General features: G+C 40.5%; 1 protein-coding gene across 1 annotated transcript in view; it reads right to left on the bottom strand.

Annotated features, from left to right (window-relative positions):
* Positions 1 to 22418, bottom strand: part of LOC149188321 (uncharacterized) — an 83772-nt gene extending 61354 nt beyond the window's left edge. Inside the window, exons 1-2 of the mRNA XM_089411643.1 lie at positions 21818 to 22418; positions 17291 to 17365 (exon numbers count right to left, since the gene is read on the bottom strand). Coding sequence (XP_089267769.1) covers positions 17291 to 17365; positions 21818 to 22273 — 531 coding nt within the window. The 5' untranslated portion in view covers positions 22274 to 22418. The remainder of the gene's footprint in view (positions 1 to 17290; positions 17366 to 21817) is intronic.
* Positions 22419 to 22717: the final 299 nt, after the last annotated feature.

The raw sequence follows: 22717 nt of genomic DNA on the forward strand, positions 1-22717 counted from the left end.
TCACTGTGATTTCAATTTTCAGCCCTTGTGTATATATTTTTTATTTATTTTGTGAATATATATTTGGGATTTTACTTCACTGTTTTCGCATTTTCTTTGAATGGAAAGAATGCATGAAAGTGGTACTGTCACTGTGATTTCAATTTTCAGCCCTTGTGTATATATTTTTTATTTATTTTGTGAATATATATTTGGGATTTTACTTCACTGTTTGCTTGCAGATTTGAAGGGTAGGGCATAGATCTCTTAAACAAGTTTTTACAGGTGGATATGGCCTCATAAGAAGAGAAACAAATTAATTTTTTAAAGGGCAAGCCCTCCTCCTCCTTTGTGGCCTAAGTTATCAATTTTTTTTGGGAATTTTTGAGGGCTGCAGACCTTTCCTAGTCTCTCTACGAAGCCACAAGCCTTCTAAGGCTACCCTCTGCTACTGTAATGTTTTTTAAATTTTTTGCAATTTTTAAATTTTTTTTGAGGTTATTAACTTTGACATGCCACTATCTTCACCACAATGGGCTAGGCATCTATCAAGGCATCTATGAACCCATTGACAATAATCCAACTGTGTTTTAAACTTTTTTTTTAAATACTTCCATTTCAGGCTTCTAGTACTTTTTCAATTAGTTGTGGGTTCAAAACTGGTTATTTAACTGCCATGATCAGTTCTGTCTAATTAAACAGATAAACAGTGAACACTACTATTATGAGCCAACCGATAGCCAAAGCAGTGAGAAAAGTCTTGCAGAGATGGAGGGCTGTCCAAATTATTTGGACAGAGCATTGATGCCCTAGTTAGGGTTGTTTCCAGCTCATAGAATCAGCCTAAAAGATCTGCTCCTGAGACCTGGTTTAGTGGTCTATACTTATGCAAAAGAGAGAGCCGAGACCCTACAAGTGGAGACATAAATCTTTGTGGTAGACTTGGTAACCTTAGGGTATTTGCACAGGTGCACCGTGAGCAGAAGACGACAGATTGGTGGGTTGATCATGCAAGGAAATGTATGAGGTAAATTTTATGGTGAACCGTGAGACCACAGGCTCTTTCAGAAATACGTAAGTTTCCAACGAAAATTTTCAAAGTTCCAAACCCACAAAATTGAGAAATCAAAAGCAATAAATATTAAATATTAAACAGGAAAGATTTATTATTTAACATTGGATGAGGATCTACGCTACCGGCAATGTTGAACTGGAAGTTGGAACTTGGAACAGTTATCCAACGGCAGATTGTTCAAACTTCAACGGTCAACCTTGGCAAATGCAGCAACGCTATCAATGATTCAATCCGGCTCCTCTCCACGCTTGCACGATGCAAACCCTTGTTCTCTCGGTTCTCCAAACGCAATGAAAAACGCACAAACCAAATCGCAAAAACTAAACCGAGTTATAACCATTTGCGGCATTTTATCAGCGAAAAAATTTTCACGACAATTTTTTCGATCGACTCGCGATTTAATTGGGAGTATTTCGAAAAAATCGTGATTTTTTCGTTTATGAAAAAATCGCCAAAAAATCGGCCGATTTAATCCTTTCGCTGAAAAAATCCTATTTTTAGGAATAAATCCCGATTTTTTCGGGACTTTTTCCACACTGCTATGCACTATCTACCACTTTCCCTGCGTCACCTCCTCCTCAGTCATTGCCTGCTACTGATGCCCTCCTCTTCCTCCACCCTGCAACTCTCCCCTCTGAAATCGATCTCCTTGACTTGAGAATTGATTTTCCTAGAGATACTGAGTATTTGCCTGTGTATCTCCAAATGATCCTCAAGTCTTCTCTTATACTTTTCCTGTTGATGAATCAATAGCCGAGAATAAGTCCCTAATCAACAGCGAACATTAAAACAGACTTGATCCTTGTCTCTTAGAAGCTTATCACCCTTATCTTTATTAATACCCATTAATATTTTTATTTCCCTAAGTTTAGACTTAGGAACCCATTAAGAATATTAATTATTTTAATAACTCCTCATACGAGTGAAATTTCTCAAAACGATTTCTAGGTCTTGGAGATCTCATGTGCCTTAGCCTCTCCTCCAAATTTCAAGGCTAGAGCACATCTGATTCTACCAAAAATCAACACTCCCTCTTAGCGAGGAATGTGCTGTAGCAATGCTTCACTATAGAAACTTCACACTGATCTTTCGCATCGGTACTTGTGCTGATGCTTGGCCTGTTGCCTCACATCCCCTGCACTGCTGCTTCCTGTACTGCTGCCCATGACACTGCCACTACCACTGTTGCACCTGTACTGCAGCTCCCTCTCAACATGTTGCATCATGCTGCCCATAGCACTGCCACTGCTAACTGTTGCACTGCAACTCCTGACACTTATCCATTTCTGCTACTGAAATGGATTCTTTACCATCCCCATCTTCTCTCTGAAATAAACAAACTTTATTCTTCCTAGAACCTTGGTGAGGAGTGTACCTCAACTGTACTGCTCCTTGTTAGACACAGTCTCTGACAAAGTGACACCTGATATCAATGTGCTTCGACTGATCATGAAATACTGGATTCTCAGAGAGCTTGATGCAACTCTGATTATCACACATGATCTTGGTCGCTTCCATCCTTCTCCTGAATAGATTCACAAGCAATTTCCTAAGCCATATGGCTTCGCACAAAGTTGTGCTAGCTACCATATATTCTGCTTCAGCTGAGCTCAGAGCCATGGATTTCTGTTTCCTACTACACCAGGAAGTCATTCCTGATCCAATGTTGAAACTGTACCCAATTGTACTTTTTCGATCTACTGAACTTCTAGCCCAATGTGCGTCAATGAACCCACTCAGCCTGATGTCATTGTCTCTGGTGTACAATAATCCATGCTCGACTATTCCTTGTATATACCTAAGAACATGTTTGGTTGTTGCCTAGTGTACCCTCTTAGGTTCCACCATGAACTGATTGAGGGTGTTGACTGCGTAACAAATGCTGGTCTGGTATTGACCAGATACATCAGGGACCTTATAAGCTGCCTGTACAAGGTGGGATCAACGTCTTTACCTTCTGATGCATCAATCTTCTTCCAGTTGGTGATCATTAGAGTAGCCATAGGTCTATAATCCTACATCCTGAATCTCTTCAAGATTTCTATAGCATATCTCCTTTGTCCAAAGAAGATCTCACCCTTTTGCTGCCAAACTTCCAACCCCAAGAAATAATGCATCTATCCCAAATCCTTCATGTCGAATTATGTGGCTAGGTTCTTCTTACAATCTTTGATGAGCCTAGATGATCTTGTCAAGAAAAGATCATCTACATATAACACTAGGATTAGAGGCTCATTCTCTACGACCAGATAGTAGAGATTAGGGTCTGCGTCACTCTTGACGAACCCCATCTTCTGCAAGTAGCCATCAATTCGACTGTACCATGCTCTAGGTGCCTGTTTAAGCCCATACAAGGCTTTCTTTAATCTGCATACATGAGATTTATTCTCATGTGTCTCAAAACTTTCTGATTGTTCAATGTATACTTCCTCTTCTATTACCCGTTCAAGAATGTCATCTTGACATCCATTTGATGAATCTCCCACCCCATCTATGCTACAAGAGATATCACGATTCTAATAGAAGTATACCTAGCTACTGGGGCAAAGATTCCTTTGTAGTCTATCCCTTCCTTCTGAGCATGCCTCTTAGCCACAAACATGGCTTTGTATTTCTCCACACTATTGTCTGCAGCATATTTAACTTTGTAGATTCATCTCGAACCTAACACTGATCTGTCCTGAGGCCTAGGTACCACTTCCCAGACACCATTGACCATTATAGAGTTGTATTCCTCCACCATAACATCTACCCATACTTGATGTTGAATGGCCTCCTGAAAACTAAAAGGTTCCTCAACCTGAGCTACTAAGGCCTGGTATTTGTCTGGTTGTCTTCACTCCCTTTTATTATTCCTGGGTGCACCAATGAAGTCCTCTACATCCCGTAGACTCTGTCGAAGTTCCCGGCTTGTTCTTCCACTGGTAGTAGGCACATCTATCAGCTCTTCCTCTTCTTGAGATTCCTCCTATTCTAAAGCTTTGTCTTTAGGAGAATTTCAGGTAATAGTTTCCGTTGGTCGAAGTGGTTTGACCAATGGCTCGTCTTTCGAATGCTCCTCAAAAATCATTTTTCGAGATTTCTTGAAAGCTCTGTCCTCCATGAACTTTACATCCCATCAAACTACTACCTTCCTACTCCCTAGAAGATAGACTCTATATGCCTTAGCATTCTCACTATATCCCACAAGATATCCTTTCTCAGCAGTTTGATCTATTTTCTTCGGGTATATGCCAATACGCTAAACTCCCAAATATCCTCAAATGATTGACTTCAGGTGTCTTCCCTATGAAGTCCTTCTCTAGAGTGATTTTGCCCAATGCCCTATGTGGAGTCCTTTTCTAGACATAAACTGTTGTGCTACATGCTTCTGCCCATAGAAATTTATGCATATCCTAATCATACAGCATTGCCCTAGCTGCTTCAACATTAGTCCTGTTTTTCCTTTCAGCTACTCCATTCTGCTTCGGATTGTAGGAAACTGTCCACTCTCTTCTGATGCCTTCCTTAGTGCCAAAAACGGTGAAGTCCTTGTCAACATACTCTCCACCATTGTCTGAGTGCAACACTTTTATCTTCTTTCCTATCAGATTCTCCACTAGAGCCTTGAACTCTTTGAATCGACCAAAAACCTCATCCTAGGTTTTCATAAAGTAGATCCAAGTCTTTCTGGAATGGTCATCGATTAAGGTGACGAAGTATTCGGCACCACTAAGAGATTTTTGGACATCAATCTGCCGATATCTGAGTGTATCAATCCTAGCACACTCTTAGCCCTATTGTTACTTCTAGAAAACGTTGCTTTGGCATACTTGCCCAGAGCGCACCCTTTGCATACATCATCTCGTTCGGTACTTAGTTCTGGAACTCCTGATACTATTTTCCTGAGAATTCTCAGAGCCCCATGGTGTAAGTGTCCCATCCTCCTGTGCCATAGTTCATTCAAATCTTTGTCTCCATTACTACCTATCAGTGCCATTGGTGATTCTAGCTGCAACTTGTACAACCTGTTACTTTTGATTCCAATCTAGGCCTTCTTTTTCCAACTCGGGTGTTTGACATATACTTTCTCCTTAATGAAGAAAACGTCATAGCCCTTGTTTTGAAGTTGAGATACAGAGAGTAAGTTCATCCCCAATCCTGGCACATGCAGCACATTGGTTGCTCAAAGCTGCTCTCCTGCTTCAGTTTGAAAGACCATAGTACCTCTTCCTACTGGAGTACGCTTTGCCTTATTTCCCATGGTGATCTGAAAATTCATTCTTTCTTCTTGATAATCTAATAAAACATTCTCAGATTCATTTCATATGCCAGGAAGTTACACTGTCTATATACCAAACCTCAAAGGAGGCAGAGCTTGCTAAGCAAGTGACTTCTTCCAATCTGGAAGCTAACGTAGAGTAATCATAATTCATGTCCCTTGTGTATGCTTCTGGAAATCTGCGTGAGTCCCCTTGAGTGGATGCCTCTGCATCATGCTCTTGACCCATAGTTGATTTCCTTCTCCTGTTGTTGGATCTCTGTTCTGATACCACGTGAAAATTTCTAAACTGAAATTCTATTGCAGCAACTGATTTATTTCATCTACTTATTATTCACAATAAGTTATTTATGAAATCCCTTCAGCAAATATTAAAATAAATTCTACTGCAGTTATCATACAATTACCCAAAGAAAAATACGTGCACAAGAACCAACCACATCAACACAATTGTTTTTGGACAATTGCCCCCGGAAAAAACCCAATGTGGGAAAATCAGTGCAGCAGACGACAGCTTTATTAATCTTCAACAATGATTACTTTAACAAGGAATGATTTTACAGAGAAACTGAAAGAAAACACCTGAGATTTTCCTTTTGAGACTTTTTGACATTTCGAAGACCCTGCTCCCATTCCTGCGTCACCTCTAGGTCACTCTATGTGGCTCAGCATGGCCTTGAGTGGCTCTGTGTCCCTCTACGTCAACCTGCATGAGGGTTGTGTCTCTTTCTGCACCGTCCCTATGTCACCTCCTCCTCAGTCACTACTTGCTGTTGATGCCCTCCTCTTCCTCCACCTTGCAACTCTCCCTCTGAAATTGATATCTTTTACTTGAGAATCGATTTTTCTAGAGATACTGAGTATCTATCAGTGTATCTCCAAATGATCCTCAAGTCTTGACTCTTGTCTTATACTTTTCCTGTTGACGAATCAACGGCCAAGATTAAGTCCCTAATCAACGGCTAAGATTAAAACATACTTGATCCTCATCTCTTAGAAGCTTCTCACCTTTATCTTTATTAATACCCATTAATATTTTTATTTTCCTAAGTTTAGACTTAAGAACCCATTAAAAATATTAATTATTTTAATAACTCCTCATCCAGGTGGAATTTCTCAAAACAATTTCTGGGTCTTGGAGATCTCACGTGCCTTAGCCTCTCCTTCAAATTTCAAGGCTAGAGCACATCCGATGCTACCAAAAATCAACACAGAGGAGCCCTGCCTAAAAGTCGTGGCCACAACCTTCTTCTTGCCTTGGGCGCGAATCATAAGAAAAACAAATTTCCTCGTCTAGGAAATGATCTTACTGCATTGCTTTGCAGTAATCAAAGAGATGGCGGTAGGCGAGGTTACCTCCGGTATCCTGTACAACTTATTAGCCAAAGTAATAATCACAGAACGAGGTCTAGACTCATATACAACATGTCACTTCCACAAATATGGTTGTCCTAACAATACATCAGAAACTTCAAGAGGAGCAACGTCACACAATACCTCATCCATGAAGGGCTTGATGTTGTAGGGAAGGCGGCACTGTTGGCTGACGCGAAGATCTCGTCCTTGGTGAAGCCACCTGATGGTGTATGGTTGTGGATGTGTTGTAGTCTTTAAGCCCAGCCACTTCACGACCTCTGCTGAAATGAAGTTCTTTTGGCTCCCATTGTCGACAATGAACTACAGCGGAGAACCCTTCACCCACATCTGTGAGTGGAAGAGGCGTTCCCCCTCCTCTGGATCTTCAGGTTCAATTTTCTGGATCTTTGTGGTGGCCACGGTGGCACTGGGCTCTGCATCAATGATCTACTTCCCTTTGTTAGTTCCCTTATCGGGTTCTCATTCATAGTCAAAACCTACGTCTGATTCGGAAGCCTTCAGCTAGGCCACCAATGACTGCTTAGCCCGACACTCACTTGTATTGCGAGTGGAGCTCCTATGGGACTCACACCATTTTCTCGTGTCCTTCTTCATCTCCGTGGTGTTGTTCTTTGCTTGCGGCTTCAGCGGGTTGTCCTGGGTAGCCCCGCCTTGGCTTGGTCCTTTGTTCTGTGGTTTGGGGCGCCTTTTCCTTGCTTTGGATTCACAAATCCAAAGTCCTTTTTCTTCTCTTTAAACTTCTGCTCAATCTTTACAGTGTACCGATATGCCGTGCCGAGCAAGGTGATGTCCAGGAACTCCATCTCATCCTGGATGTACTTGTGTAGACAGCCGCAGTACTTGAGCACCAATTGCTGCTCAGTATCCTTGATACCCAGCTTCTTGTGAAGGGTATGGAAAGTATTTGTGAACTCTAGTACATCTTGGTCCCTTCCCTGCCGCAGCGTGGTCCACTTTATGTATTTATCTTCATAGCTCCCGATAGGCTAATAATGTTCTTTGATGGCATCTCAGAAAGAATTCCAAGTGGGTGCAGCTGAAAACAATGAGGGTTCACTCTCGTCCTTTTGTTCACAGTAGGTTTCCCACCAGTTCTTGACGTGTGGAGCGGCTTTGAGAAGTACAAAAGTAATCTTTTCTCGATTGGAAAAGTCATGAACTGAAAAATATCCTTCCAACAGATTTAACCATTTATCTACGGCATTTGCATCTATCAAGCCTTCAAATATGGGAATATCGAAGTTAACTTGTACCTTAAAAGGAGTAGCGCCTCCAGAGTGGTTGTTGGATGAAGATGCATTGCCTGTGGGTAGTCGTCGAAGGATCTGGGCAAAGTTATCCATCATCGCGTCCCTCTGTCGCTCGAGGGCTTCCTCGAGCAACATTTTGAAAGGATCTCCTACCCCCTCATCTTTCTTTTCTTCCGCCATGGGAGGTCGTCGAGTTTTGCGAGGCTGATCTTACAATGGTTCAACCAGATCGAGCCCTAACTCCTTATACCCTGACCTCATTGGGGACATGCAAAGAAAAATAGAGAAAGAGCAGACCGCTCTAATACCACTGATCCAAACTTAAACAGGAATGTTACAATTTACAAATATATTCATAAACACAGAGATGCAGCAAAAAAACACTTCATTTCATTAATAGAAAAATATTGAACTATTCTTACAAACAGAATGGAAATAAGATAGTTGGGGTGATGGTAGCTTATCTCTGAGAAGAGATGTGGCAGCTACATGCCTCTAAACTAAGTGACAATGAGGCTCAAGAGCCCTTTCATTATTGAACAATAAGAGAAAACCCCAAACAACCAAAACCCTAACCCGAGGAGATGTAACACGAAGAGTTTATGGGCACCATTGGGATTAGTTGGGCAGCCAACTTCTCGGGGTCGTAACTTGGTCATATTATCTATGTTTGACTTGTATGATACCTCGTTCGAAAGATCTTTCTGAGGACTACAACTACTGGCGCACACGCCATACCAATCGTTGGCTGAATTTTGCCAAAAAAAAACATCGTTTAGGTCCTCAAAACAGCTCCAGAAGTTCAGGACCCGAAAAACTGCCAAAAATAGTAAATTGTGCTACAATTAAGGAAACTAAAAAAACTGAAAGAAACAATGGTGAGTGTCCAAGTGGAATATGCGGGTGGCCACCAATATCCACCTGGATCAAGAAATGGATATAGGAAATATGGGGACAAGTCGTAGAGGCCCTCTCTATTGTTTGCACTATGTAGAAAGGATGGTTTGTATCGAGGTTCAACAGGGAAGAATATGTGAGCTGGGTCCTCTCACGCTATTGGAACATTTTGATGGCATCGGTTTTATTGAAGCAATGAACCCTACTGTTCGACCCAGAGCATGAGCAGCTGAGTGTTGGTCCCATTTGGGTAAGACTTCTGGGACTGCCCCTTCAGCTCTGGACAAAAGAATTTTTTCAATACATTGGTGACGATTTAGGGCAGTGTTTGGACTTTGACAGATCATATTTGGAGACCAGCATAATGTATTATGCGCAGATATTAGTTTATCTTGACACAAGGGAGAGTCTAGTGGACAACCTGATACTACATTATAAAGGGCTTGTTTGCAACCAAATACTTGACTATGAAGGCATCCCCTTCAGATGTCGTCGGTGCCAGGAGGTTGGGCATGTTTACAAGGAATGCCCACTGATACTAAAGGAGAATCAGAATGAAAACAAAGACAGGATCAGCAATCAGTCGATTGGGGGCTTAGCGTTGGTAGAGGAATATCCTAGCCATCCCGCACAGGTACGCTCAACTCCACCGACCAGAGATAGCACTGCAAAAGGAGGAAGTTCGTGGATCTCTGTGCCTCTGATGCATAAGGGAGGAGAAAATTTGAGGATGGGCCAACCGGCATCTGTTGCTCTAACGGGTACTATTACTCTTTTACCTCCTCTTGCAGCATTGTTTCTTCAGTCTCAAAATATATGCCCTCTTCTATTGTATCCTCTTTTGTTGACTATAATATCCCATCCTACAATTTGGGGGCCCTGTCCTACCCGGTCAACACTATCCCTATATGTTTCTCAACACCATCTCCTGCATTACCCGCACCTAGTGACACCTCCTTAGGGTCTGACAAGGAGCATAGATACAACCTTCAATCCCTGACAAGATCTTCTATTGGACCTGTAGCTATTGTTGGCCATGGGTCTGGTTTGGGACCTCTCTCCTCCTCTAGGGTTCCTAAAAACTCTCGTAGGAGACAATCACATATTTCCAAAGCCATGAATAAGGCTTGTCTTGATATTGTTGTTGGAAGACAATATCACTGGAAGGGGTTCTTAGAGCGAGGAGTGCCCCATCTCTAGTTCTCCCATGAAGTGGCTCTCTTATAACTATCGAGGGTTAGCTAGCCCCTCCAAGAAGCTAGCACTCAAGCACTTAGTCTTGTCTGACATTCTCAACATCATATTTCTACAAGAAACATTGGGTTCCTCCTCTAAGGTTGAACATACTCTGGAAGGTTTATTTAAGAATTGGAATTTTTTTGTTGTTGACGCGAGGGGTCGCTCCGGGGGATGGCAATAGGCATCAATTGTAAATCCGTGAAGATTATTAATGTTTGGGGACATCACAATTATGTTGCAACTGACATTTTCTCGGAAGAATTAGGATTTCAAATTAGGGTTGTTAATATATATAAACCTTGCCAGAATCGAGTCTCGTTTTGGAATGATATTATGAATAGATCTTTCATGAACAATGATAACCTAATTATAGGGGGGAGCTTAATTTCTCTATTAGAAGAGCAGAATGTTGGGGAAACCATGCACAAGTAGATTCTCTCTCGGATTACTTCTCCCACCTACTTGACTCCCGCCATCTTATTGACATCAATATGGCTAGAACTCTGCCTACTTGAAGAAATCGTCGAGTGGGGAGGATATGATTACTAGAAGACTGGACCATTTCTTGATTAAGGAACCTCTCCTGGAACAATTCTCCCTATTCAAACAAAGGGTTGGATCGAGGGGTCAATCTGATCATCACCCTATCTATCTCCAGCTAGCAGGTCATTTCGACAAGCCTAGAGCCCCCTTCAAATTTAACGCGACATGGCTTAAAGAGGAGTTTAGGAATTTGGTCTCTGAGAACTAGTGGCCCTGTGAGTATAGGGAGGACAGATCAATTGCTTCTCAATTTAATGTGAACCTTTGTAATCTAAAGAGGATAACATTGGAGCGGCTTAAAGGAAAAAGACAGCCAGATGAGGAAGCTAAAAAGAAAATTGACGTCGAATTGGAATAGTTGGAAAAGCCTGGAGGAGGGGGATATTCATAAAATGAATCAAAATTACACCTCATACAATTAGAAATGACTAAAAGTAGACTTCTAGAAGCCACAGAAGAGTCCTGGAGGCTTAAAAGTATAGAGATATGGGTACAGGCAGGGGATGACAACACAAAATTCTTTCAACAATATGCGAAGGGAAGGAAAGCGATTAATACTATCTGATCCCTTGCGGATGCTGCTAGAAATAAGGGATCGAACTTTAGAGATTTGGCCAAGATGGGAGTTCAACACTTCCAATCTCTCTTCCCGGCTCCTCGGGAGGCTTCTATTGGGGAAATCATGAATATTGCCCAAGCCTTCCCTAGTTTTGCTACCGAGGAGGACAATGAAGACTTATTACAACCTTTCTCTACAGAAGAGTCAGAGGTTGTCTTACACTAGTTCAAAAAGGATAAAGGCCCAAAACCAAACGGGTAGACCGTAGAATTTTACCTCTGTTTCTATGATCTACTTGGTCCTGACCTGTTGAAAGTTGTGGAGGAATGTCTATGGAGCATTCAACTCGACTTTCATGGCACTTATTCCTGTGTCGAAATACCTGACTTCATTTGATGACTACAGATCGATCTCGCTATGTAATGTCATATACAAGATCATAGCCAACAGACTCGAACCGATTCTATCTCGCCACATTTCACAGGAACAATTTGCCTTCTTAGAGGACCGTCAAATACATGAAGCCATAGGTGTGGCTCAGGAGGGGCTTCATAGTTTAAAGACTAAGAAATTGAAGGGCATGATTCTTAAAATAAACCTATCAAAAGCTTTTGACAGAGCTAGTTGGCTCTACATCAAATTGATGCTTACCCATCTAGGTTTCAACATCTCCTTCATTAACTGGATTATGTGTTGTATCACAATTGCATCATTTGCAGTCCTAATCAATGGTTCTGCTACAAATTTCTTCCACGTCGAATGGGAGCTTCATCAAGGTTGCCCACTGTCTCCCTTATTATTTCTACTGATAATGGAAGGTTTGAACAGACTGATATCCAAAGCGAAAAGCAGAGGATCTCTCAGGGGGGGCACCTGTTGCAGGAGAAATCATCATCACTCACCTATTGTTCATTGATGATGTACTGATATTCCTGGATGGATCGCGTAGTCACTCGGCAAAATTCAAATCTATTCTGGACTTATTCTGCAAGGCAACAGGCATGACTCCAAATAACCTAAAATCTACTCTCACAATTAATGATTGTTCGGAGCTCGAAACAACATTTGCTCACAGTGTTTTCCACTTCAAAACCAGGACTCTCGATGAAGGGATCAAATCCCTGGGGTTTCATCTCAAACCAAATGACTACAATAAAGGTGATTGGATGTGGCTTGTGGCTAAAATTGAGAAGAGAATAAAATCTCGGTGTCATAAGTGGCTATCCAGAGCTATAACACTGGTGCTTATCAAATTTGCACTAGAAGCCACACCAATCTTCTAGATGTCTTTATCCTGGATCCCTAAAGGCATACCGAATATCATTTAGAGACATTGTCGTGGTTTTCATTGGCATGGCGCAAAGGAAGGATGAACTTTTGCATGGGTTAGATGGGAAAGAATTGCACTTCCCAAAAAGTGGGGTGGTTGGGGCATAAAAGACCTATTCCGTTTCTCTCAAGCCCTCATTGCCAAGGTAGGACGGAGACTTATCACGACTCACAGCCTCTGGACAAAAGTTGTGTCCAAGAAGTACATTCAGCCCCAAACTACAGAAGATTGGATTCAGTTACCGAATAAACAAAAATCTAACATCTCCACTATATGGAAAGCAGTTCTAAAATCCTTTAACATTATAGCTTCCGGTCTTGCCTGGCAAGTTGGTTGTGGTAGTCGTGTCCGTGTTGGCATCGATCCATGGTCTGGATGTAGCAACCATCATACCCTCCTCCCAGATCTAGTTTCATTCCTATCTTTACACAGGATCAAATATCTAAATCAAATTGTGGATCTGGAACATTCTACAATGTGAGGGCAGCGTTGGCTCTCTGCCAAAGCCTTACAAATTCCAAAACAAAGGCAGGAAACTTGGGATAACTACACAGAGGTGTTGGTTGCGTCTCACACCCAAATACTAGATCGGGAAGATGAATTATTGTGAATTCACTCTAAGCATGGCTCCTATACACCCAAATCTGGTTATTTATTCATCATTGCCTCAAAGGAACTCGAACAACAACACTGGTGATGGAAGCACCTTCGGAAGTTGAAAAGTCCAGCCAAGGCAAGGATGCTACTATGGTGCATTTTGGAGAATAAATTACCCACTGGAGATAATCTAAAAAAGCGCTCCTTCCATGGTCGTTCTTGGTGTGCTTTACGTAAAGCATCTGAGGAATCAACATAACATTTATTTCTAACATGTCAAGTGGCCTGTCAGGTATGGCACTTGATTTACCAAGGGCTATCCATAAACATTAGATGGCAGGGAGAAAACCTCTCTCAAGCTTGGGAGAGATGATGGAATGAAGCAGCACCGAAAAAGCTATGGAATATACGTCTGATAACATGTTGGAGCATTTGGATAGGGCGAAATCGGAAGATCTTCCAGGACTGTATATTCTCTCCTGAAATAACAGTGGGACAAATTCTGGCAATATATAACCTCCTTCCCAATGACGTCCATAATCATCGCCCTCTTACCATCACTGAGGAGACTTTTGATCACTCACACCCCTGGGCTTACTTTGATGGATCTTCGTCGCAAGGCAGATGTGGAGGGGATGTCGTTCTACACCTAAACAGCTCTCATCAATTTGAACTGAACGCAGGATTGGGTCAAGGCAGAGATAATTATGTTGAATTGTACAGTTTAAAGCTTCTCTTATTCTCCATTGAAAAATATTGGTGGCATCAATGTTGCAAGAAGCGGGCACACGGAAGCGTCCTTTCACAAAAATATAGGAAACGAAGCGTCTCGGAAGCGTCTACATATATATATATATATATATATATATATATATATATATTTTCATTTATATTGAAAAAACATCCAAAATACCAAATTAGTTGTAGAAGATATGGAAGCATGCATATTTGTACATAAATCAAAATAGATATGGCATCCATTGTATATTAATGATTAATTATTCGAGCATCAACCATTTAGATGCATCAACCATCTAGAATCTAGATTCTTCTCCTCCTATCTAGCCTTTGCCTCTATCTCGATTGTCTAGGGATATTAGTCAACATTGCCCAATTTTGATCAAACTACCTAATCCAAGTCTTAAAATATGGTTGATCGATGATTTTGACTTGATTGAAAGGTAATTTTTTGCTAAGGGCGTGGCAAAGGAGTTAAAACAATTAACACCACCAACACTAGGGTACATATAGGGCTTGGTGCTCTTGATTAAATGCCAATCACATACCCTCTACATGATATAATCTAATGAAATGCCACAATCTCATTGATCATGAATTCCTAAAAACTGTTAAGTTTGTTGAATTTTGAATAGGATATGAAATTCTATTTTCTCCATATGAAGTCTGATGATGCTGGAACCACTCTCAAATATCGTGAGTCATTTCATGGTAATATTAAAAATTTAAGTAAAAAAATGAAAATGAAAAATAAAGGAGAATGTCACTTTTACTTTAAGAATTTAACATTACCATGAGGGAGCATCTAGGAAGCATCAAGGGAGCACCTTGGGAGTATCTGAGAAGACCCAACCCAACTTAAGTCAAAGAAAAAATAAAAAAAGATATTTAGAACCCTATGAAACCCTGTGGAACCGCCTGTCTCCCTTCGAATCTGCTTGGGATCCGTACAGATCCATGCGCAATCCACCGCGGATCCGGGGAGGATCCGTCATCAGATCCGCGGTTCGGATTTCTAAACCACGGATCAAGCTGGCACGGCTCCGAATTTCCAGAAACCATCTTCGTCGACCCGATCTGCGGTTCTGAAATATTCGACCATGGATCCCCCACGGATCTGTATAGGACACAATTCCTGGTTTGGATCCTTGGGGAGGGAGGCGTTTCATGCAACACTCACTGGCACCTACAGATTTTTGGTGACTCAAACGTGATAGTTGATTGGTTCAATCAGATTACTACATGTCACACACTCAGAGGCATTATGGATGAAGTTATGTTGCTCAAATCTCACTTTGATTCCATTTCCTGTCATCATATTATTTACAGGGAGCGGAACTCTCTTTCCAACAGGCTATCCAAAGAGGGCTCGCGGCAGGTGTTTGGTGTATGGCATGTAACAGAGCAGCAAGGGCCAGATCATTATCAGTATTATCATCGTCCTTTCACCGAGGCTACATTGATTTCTGCAGCTACACAATGACATCTTATTGACATTTTGCTTTGGATTTGAGGCATCTGTGGTTCATTTCTTTCAAGCTGAATCCCGGAGTATCCACAGTAATAATTATACTAGTCAACATTTCAAATCCCAACAGGGATCCATCATCAGGACAATTTCTGAATGATGATAGAAGAAGAACTATAGTAAGAGGATAAATAGTAAAGGGACAATTTTGATTTTAAGGAGATGAGGTCGGCTTAAAAATTCTTTTATTTTGCTTATCTGAATCATCACTCTGGAAATGGCAGATATACAGTGACATTATTTTGGCTATTTTTTTTATATGATCCACTACATAACAGTACTTGGCATATTACTGATACATATCAGCTCATCAGTATACTTCATGGACTTTAGATTATCATATTTCTGCTCTTTCTATGTGTGTGTATATATATATATATATATCAGTATAGTCTGACAGACATTATGAGGATTGTTGATATGTAATATGTATCAACAGTCATTTTTGGCATGATATTTTGCTTATACAGCATGTAATTTTCATTACCATATTAATGAAAATTACAATTTTTCCTGGCGGAAAAAAATCACTCAACTTGATTAGCTAATTGTTGGAGCATATTTGGCATTGATAATTTGGCATCTTGTTGGCTTATGAGGGACTATGAATTTTTCTCAGATCCTTTCTGCATAAAGGTTTAGTTAGGCCTCTGCTCTGTTTAGGGAATTTGCGCCCATGCTGGTGTTTTTCATGCAGCCAAGAATGTTTTGTCTGGAACTTTTTCCATTTACATGATATGTTATGCTATAATTGGTGCAAAATCAGATGTTCCCCTTTCTGTGAAAGCAAAGCAAAATGCACAGCTTTATACTATGTAAATGCACATACAAAAGAAGTTTAAGCAGAAGCAATCCAATATACGCTCAACCAACTTAAAGAGTTGCTTAAGCATTGGGATATATACCCCATACCACAAATTGGGTCCCAAAGGAGGACTTGAACAAAGGTAGAATAAAAGGAAAGGGCCCTGGAGGTTTTCATATTGCAGGCATAATCCCAACAAGGTCCACCCTGCTCAGATGTCAGCAGGGCCATATTCAGCAGTCCTTAGATATTCCATAACTGGGAAGACTGCTATCCACAGTTCCATGGTGCAATGGTAGTCGAAAATTTAATGATGCTCTTCATTAGCTTAAGATATAAGAGGATTCTAGGTTTTCTTGTCTATGATTCTGGGGCTTAAAAGCATCAATTCTTCACCATTTTTATATATTATCTTCTCCTAGTTTGATTTTAAGACAATCATCTGTTTGAAGCCATAAATGACTATACCATTTTTCTTTAATTAGTATAAGAGTTTAACACTGTTCACAAAGACATTGTCAGGTTGCAAGGGTGTGCATTATGCATCCAATTTGTTATGTTGTATATAATTCTGATCCCTACAATGAAATGTCTCCTTCATAATCACCAAAATAGCAAATATGTTGACAACGCTTATGCTTTCAATTAAGAATTTATGTTCTCTTCCTTTTCAATTTTTACCAGGCCTTCATACAACATTCCTGTCCTCTGCTAGTTTCTTAGCCTGAAATACCAGATTAGCATGAAAGCCACACAAAGAGAACCTCCATAACATAAAAGAAAAATGCTTCTTCTAGAATATTCTTTATGTGTCTCCCCCCTAATACATATGACTCATGAAAAGCAAAACAATATGCCATGGGGCTTTATTTGGACCTTTACATATATAATCAATGCATTTGCTGAACAGATAAACATCAATTTTAGATTGTAGAACATGGCAAGATGCTGGTTGATGGATTCAATGAGCTGCATATGCTGCTTAAAGCGGTTACCATATAAAGGACTTCTTAGCTTGGTTATGACAAATTAGATAGGATTCTAAAGAACATAGACAACACATTCTGTGGAAATATTGTATCCCGAAAACAAAACATTTAACAAGTATTTACCTTTATAAGTTCATTTGCTTCAAGTGCATCACTAATGGAAACTTCTACAGAAGAAGTCACACCTGACTTGCCAACCTGCAAGACAATAGGATATTACTATAAGTTCGTAAGAGCAACAAAAGGGCGTTTACAACTGACAGAACAAGGTCTTCGTGGAGTGGACACACGTGGAAACCTCTTCTTTTTCACATATAAAGAGATAAATGTGTTAACAAATAGCACAAAATATTAATGAGAAATGAGTTCCTCTAGATCAGGGGAAAATCTGGAGAGATCTTCAAACCAGTAAATGATCTTTATTCATTCATAAACAAATAAGTAGGTGTCAATTTATATTTCCCAAATCACGAGGCTGGTTTAGTGGGGGGTCTTTGAGACGAGAAGTTGTCTTCAGACAACAAATAGTTTAAGAACACCCCAATATTACTTACTCTGCCATTTGAAGCCTTAATTAACTTGCAGATTTCTCAACTACCTACCTTAAGAAGTAAATCATATGTGAACTTGTTGTTTCATAGCAATTTAACAGCACGGTTCATGTATTATGCATGTGCTATTTAATTGATTTTAGCAGTACAGGACTTTGAAAAAAATTAGCTATTTACATTTAGAAACTTCGCTTTTATACTTCGCTTTCCAAAAAGTGACCTCAAAGCTTTTATACTTCGCTTTCCAAGAAGAGATGGCTTATCAAGATAAATTCACTGGTAGAATTATCTCTAGGAGATGTCATTAAACATACATGGCCCACACATTGAGAGTTGCTGTATAGAAACAATAATTCCACAATTTCACAATTATGCAATGCAACAATTAGCCCTAGTATAGCGAAAATCCCATTCAATGCATACGACAAAAGTAAAACAAGAATAGCATTAAATGAGTGTACTTACATGTAATAGAACATATCCAACCATCAACAATTTAACAATAAAGAAGCTCCAGGATAAGATACTCCAGTCCAAACATCAAAATTCATCCATGCTCCAATTCATCTTCCAAGAAAAAGTGCGAAATTCTCAAGAGAGAAGAATGATCCAATCCAAAGTGATGATACAAAATGAAATCATGTCTCTCATATTTATACACTTATTAGGAGTTCGAATTACCTAATTTGATCCTACATTAGCCCATCAACTAAAAATAATGTGCAAATAACTATCTATTGGTAACAAGCCCACCAAACTAGCTGATAACAAAATAACAAGCCTCCCAAGAGGTTGAATAATCCATAATGCATGTCGTTGGGCTCTCTAAGAGGCTTGATGAAGTCCATAAGTGCCAAATTAAGAATTGGACTTCCAAAAGTAATGGAGTTGGCCCCTTGTTCTCCACATAATAAACCTGTGGTGCTCCCAATGGGTGTGAGGGCACACAAGTGACCTCATGGGTCTCCAAGTAAGTCGAAGATGCCTGTAGACCATCTGTAGGAGCTCAGATGATGGTGTAAGTAATGCCACATCAGCATACAAGTCCTAGGTCATCTGCCAAATGCATGGTATAACTGTAGGGCAAGCTAGGCAGAGGTGAACCAGGTGCATCTTCCTCGTCAAGTAAATGAATCGCGGGCAATCTCTTAACATCTCTGGGGATCCATGGAGTGCTTTTTACTGTTGTGGAAGCGCATGGCTCTCAACACACACCCTACATGTGCCAATGTAGCCCTCTGGAGAGTCAGGACCCCATATAGGAAGACCAAACCCAAGATGGAGGCCATCTGCAATCGTGCATAAGATCGAATGTGTCCCCTAGCCTTCCAATACAACAAGTCATCAAGGGAAATCGAGTAAAAGAGCTTACAAATCATGGACAACAGGTGGGGACTTCATAATGGCATGCCCTTCCATAATGGGGTTCAGCGTGTGCTAATGTCTCCAAGCTCCAAATGGGGTTAACCAAGTATCACATTAAGTGGTTTCTACTTCTAAATGGGATAATATGTCCAAGGTACATCCTTTAAGAGGTGGTGGCATGTGGTAAAGAGATGAATGGAGTAGGGAATAAAAAGGGGCAGCCCTGGGCCACATGCTGGGGTACAAGAGTAGCTAGAAAATGGGATGCCCACACTTGGGTATATAATATTTAGGAGGGAGCAATTGTGGTACATGAGGTGCCCCGGCCTTGATTTTTCCACCATTATTTATATGACTTTTGCCTTTTATGATTTTTCATTAATTAACTGCTCGGGGTTCAAGGGGTGAGAGTATGATGTGTGAGATATAGCAGCAGATACCCCTTTTAAGGTAGGGCGGTTCATTTCCCACCAGGGGTTGGGACAATCATGGGTTCCTAAATGATAAAGGAGGCTCATCTAGAGCTTGCGGGCTTGCAGGAACCAGGGTGATGGCAAAGATATGGGGTAGAGCTCATGTGTTGGCTTTTTCCCACATGCTAAATGTGTTTGTCCTGACCATCTTTTGCATTTTGTGATGCATTTTCCTGTGAATGTGGCCAATTATGTTTTTTCTTTTCTTGTCAACTGCATCGACCTTTAGGGCATCATTCCAGGCCTGACCCAAGGTGTGGGCAAGAGGAAGGGGAAAGCCAACCCTATGTGGACCCAACAGAGGAATGTGGACCCAGGTGGGAGAAATGATGAGTGGGGTTATAATGAGTGGAAAGGGGGCAATATATGTGGATGAAGGAGCAGGACCAGGTAACCAAAATCAGGGTTTCCCATGAAGTATCATCCCTAAAGCCAAAAGGTCGGTAAAAGAGATCCCACGGGACTAGAATCCAAGGTTAACATCCAAAAAGGGGTTTAGGGGACAAGAGCACAGACCTAGCCCATTATTTCCGCTGATTTCCCCTATTAATCCATGCCCATTAGTGTCCATGATAAGCAAACTACAGTACTCAATTACCAAATGACAAGGCATACCTTAAGGTTCGGGAGGCCCACCTTCAAACATACGATCATGGCAGCTGCGTGAGAGACCACATGGTTGGCTCAGGTGGTGGAGAAATGGCACAACAAGCTAGTTGGTGGTTGCAAGGGGTTGCTGGCTACCAGTTGAGGGCCATCTTGGAGAAAAAAAATCTCCTAGGGATATCACCCACAAAATGGTGAGTAACACTGCCCACATAGTAAATGCCAAAGACTTAAAATCACGGCACGCTGCACCAGTAACTAGTTCAAATTTTGAACCCTGACAATTGCAACCCTCAGCTGTTGCACGCAAATCATTCGACAAAAACCATGAAGCACAGTTAGGGTTCTGAAAAAAGCATGGTTGACCACCGCTCAAATCATCTGGGATTGGGGGTGAAACCATTGCTGCTGAAGCCTGAAAACCATGGTTGTGATTGTGAACATCTCCCGTGTCAAGCACATATGACAGTCACCAGACAGCTGCAGGAAACTTCAAACGCCGAAAGCTAATGAGGCTGCGCACTGAAACAGATAAATATTCTACAATTATTTATTTTCTAAAATTTTGAAGAAATTGCTCCTTTTTTTGTATTAGTGAGACGAATACTCACGAATTTTTTTGATAGTCAATTTTTCCCAAGTTATTTTCCTCCATATCGTACTGCATCTATATTTGAATTCAGAATTATAATTGGAAACTATGGAATGGGCATAGTGGACCTACGTTGTTTGTTAGAAATTTGACTGTACCTGTTACATAAAAGGATGGTGTCAACCTTCCACGGAAACACATTTTCTTTACCTGCGATCAATAGGTCTCTTCTTTTCTCTGCAGGTTGGCAATGGAAAATTCTGTAGTTGATCAGAATTGCTAATTAAAGATGAAACCAACCATGCAGGATTAAGGTCGGAACTCAGACTACTCCCATAAATCACCACACGTGTAACATCAAAAATCCTTGTTGAAAAAGTAAAGCAAGCTTTAATTTCATTTGGGCAACGGTGGCCTAAACCAAACCCAAATCTAGACACCTTCCAAGAGAATCGGCCATATATTTATGTTATCAGTAATTGTAAACAGGAAACAGAAAAGAACAAGAAATGGGGCTAGAGAATTTTGGAGATTAAAAAAATCTGAACCCACCCAAATCTAGACACCTTCCAAGAGAATCGGCCATATATTTATGTTATCAGTAATTGTAAACAGGAAACAGAAAAGAACAAGAAATGGGGCTAGAGAATTTTGGAGATTAAAAAAATCTGAACCCATCCCCTCCCACTGTATATTATGCATATAAAATCGATGAGTAATTTACTAGTATAATGTCAATATGGAAATGGTGATGGGAACGAAACAAGAAGCAGGTCCCCTGCTCAGATATATGAGCTCTGTGAGAATTGAACCAGTGCCAGAGAGTATATACCAAAACCAACATTTTACAATCAATGAAATTGCTATAAATAAAATAAAATAAAACACTAAACCCACTCATAGCAGAATCATACCCTCTGAAAAATACAAAAACAACGCAAATCCATATAAACAAGTGTATGTGTATATTGGGTGCCTGTTTCAATGAGGAAAAAGGGAATTCAATCTTATATAATAATATTTTAGCTGTTCACGCCGCAGTATTAAGCTAAAATGAGCTTACCTGATGGCATTTAAGTTTCTTGCCAAGACTGTGAGCATATGCACTGAGCTCTTTCTTCTCTTTGACTGTTAATTCAGGAATACTTCTGGCCGGATTAGTTACTTGTTTCTGTTCCCGGGCAGATACCACCACCTTGCTTTCTTCATTAAATTCTTCATCTTCTTCTTCATCATAATCTCCTCCATCGCTTTCATAATCTTCTTCATCTTCGTAATCTTCATCCTCTTCTTGAGAAAGTAACAGTTGGGTTTTCTGTTGACTTAATGCAGCCGAGCGTCGGAATGCTGAAGTACACAGAAAAGCCCCGAGGACTGGTGAGCGTTGCTGCTGCTTTGAGGAACAATTCGTGGGTGGTGACGAGAAGAGAAGGGGAGGAGGAGGCCTAAAAAGTGCATTGACATGAGATATCAAACAGTAAGTGGATTGCATTGATCGCGCAAGGGCTTGATGAGCCATATTGATCTATTCCCTCGTAATTTTGGAAGGCGGGCGTTACCTACATGTCCAGTGCGGCAGAAGGAATTCTCATATATCCACAGAAATGTATAAAAACCTCCGTTTCCTGTTAGGCTTATTTTTATTTTTCCACGCATGACCATAAATAATTCATTGGATATATTGAATGCTAACATGGATTTATAATCTCTGCGATATAAAAATTAAAATTAAAGTAGAATTATACATGTCAGTTTTTTTACAAGTGATTAGATTTTTTTCTTTGAATTTTTAGATCGGTTAGTTAAACCAGGAGGTTCCGGGTTGAATCAAATGAGCTGCCTCTTTATAGTTGAATTTGTTATACACATCCATAAGGCACACTAAATAAATATGTTGAATTTCGAACATGGATGGATCCCATGTATTGGTTACCTATCTCTTTATACTATGGGACATCTATCA

The sequence above is a fragment of the Pinus tabuliformis genome, chromosome 3_1 (assembly GCF_031772625.1).
Source record: "Pinus tabuliformis cultivar Carrire ecotype Pingquan chromosome 3_1, CPIR1, whole genome shotgun sequence".
In the NCBI taxonomy this organism is placed as follows: domain Eukaryota; kingdom Viridiplantae; phylum Streptophyta; class Pinopsida; order Pinales; family Pinaceae; genus Pinus; species Pinus tabuliformis.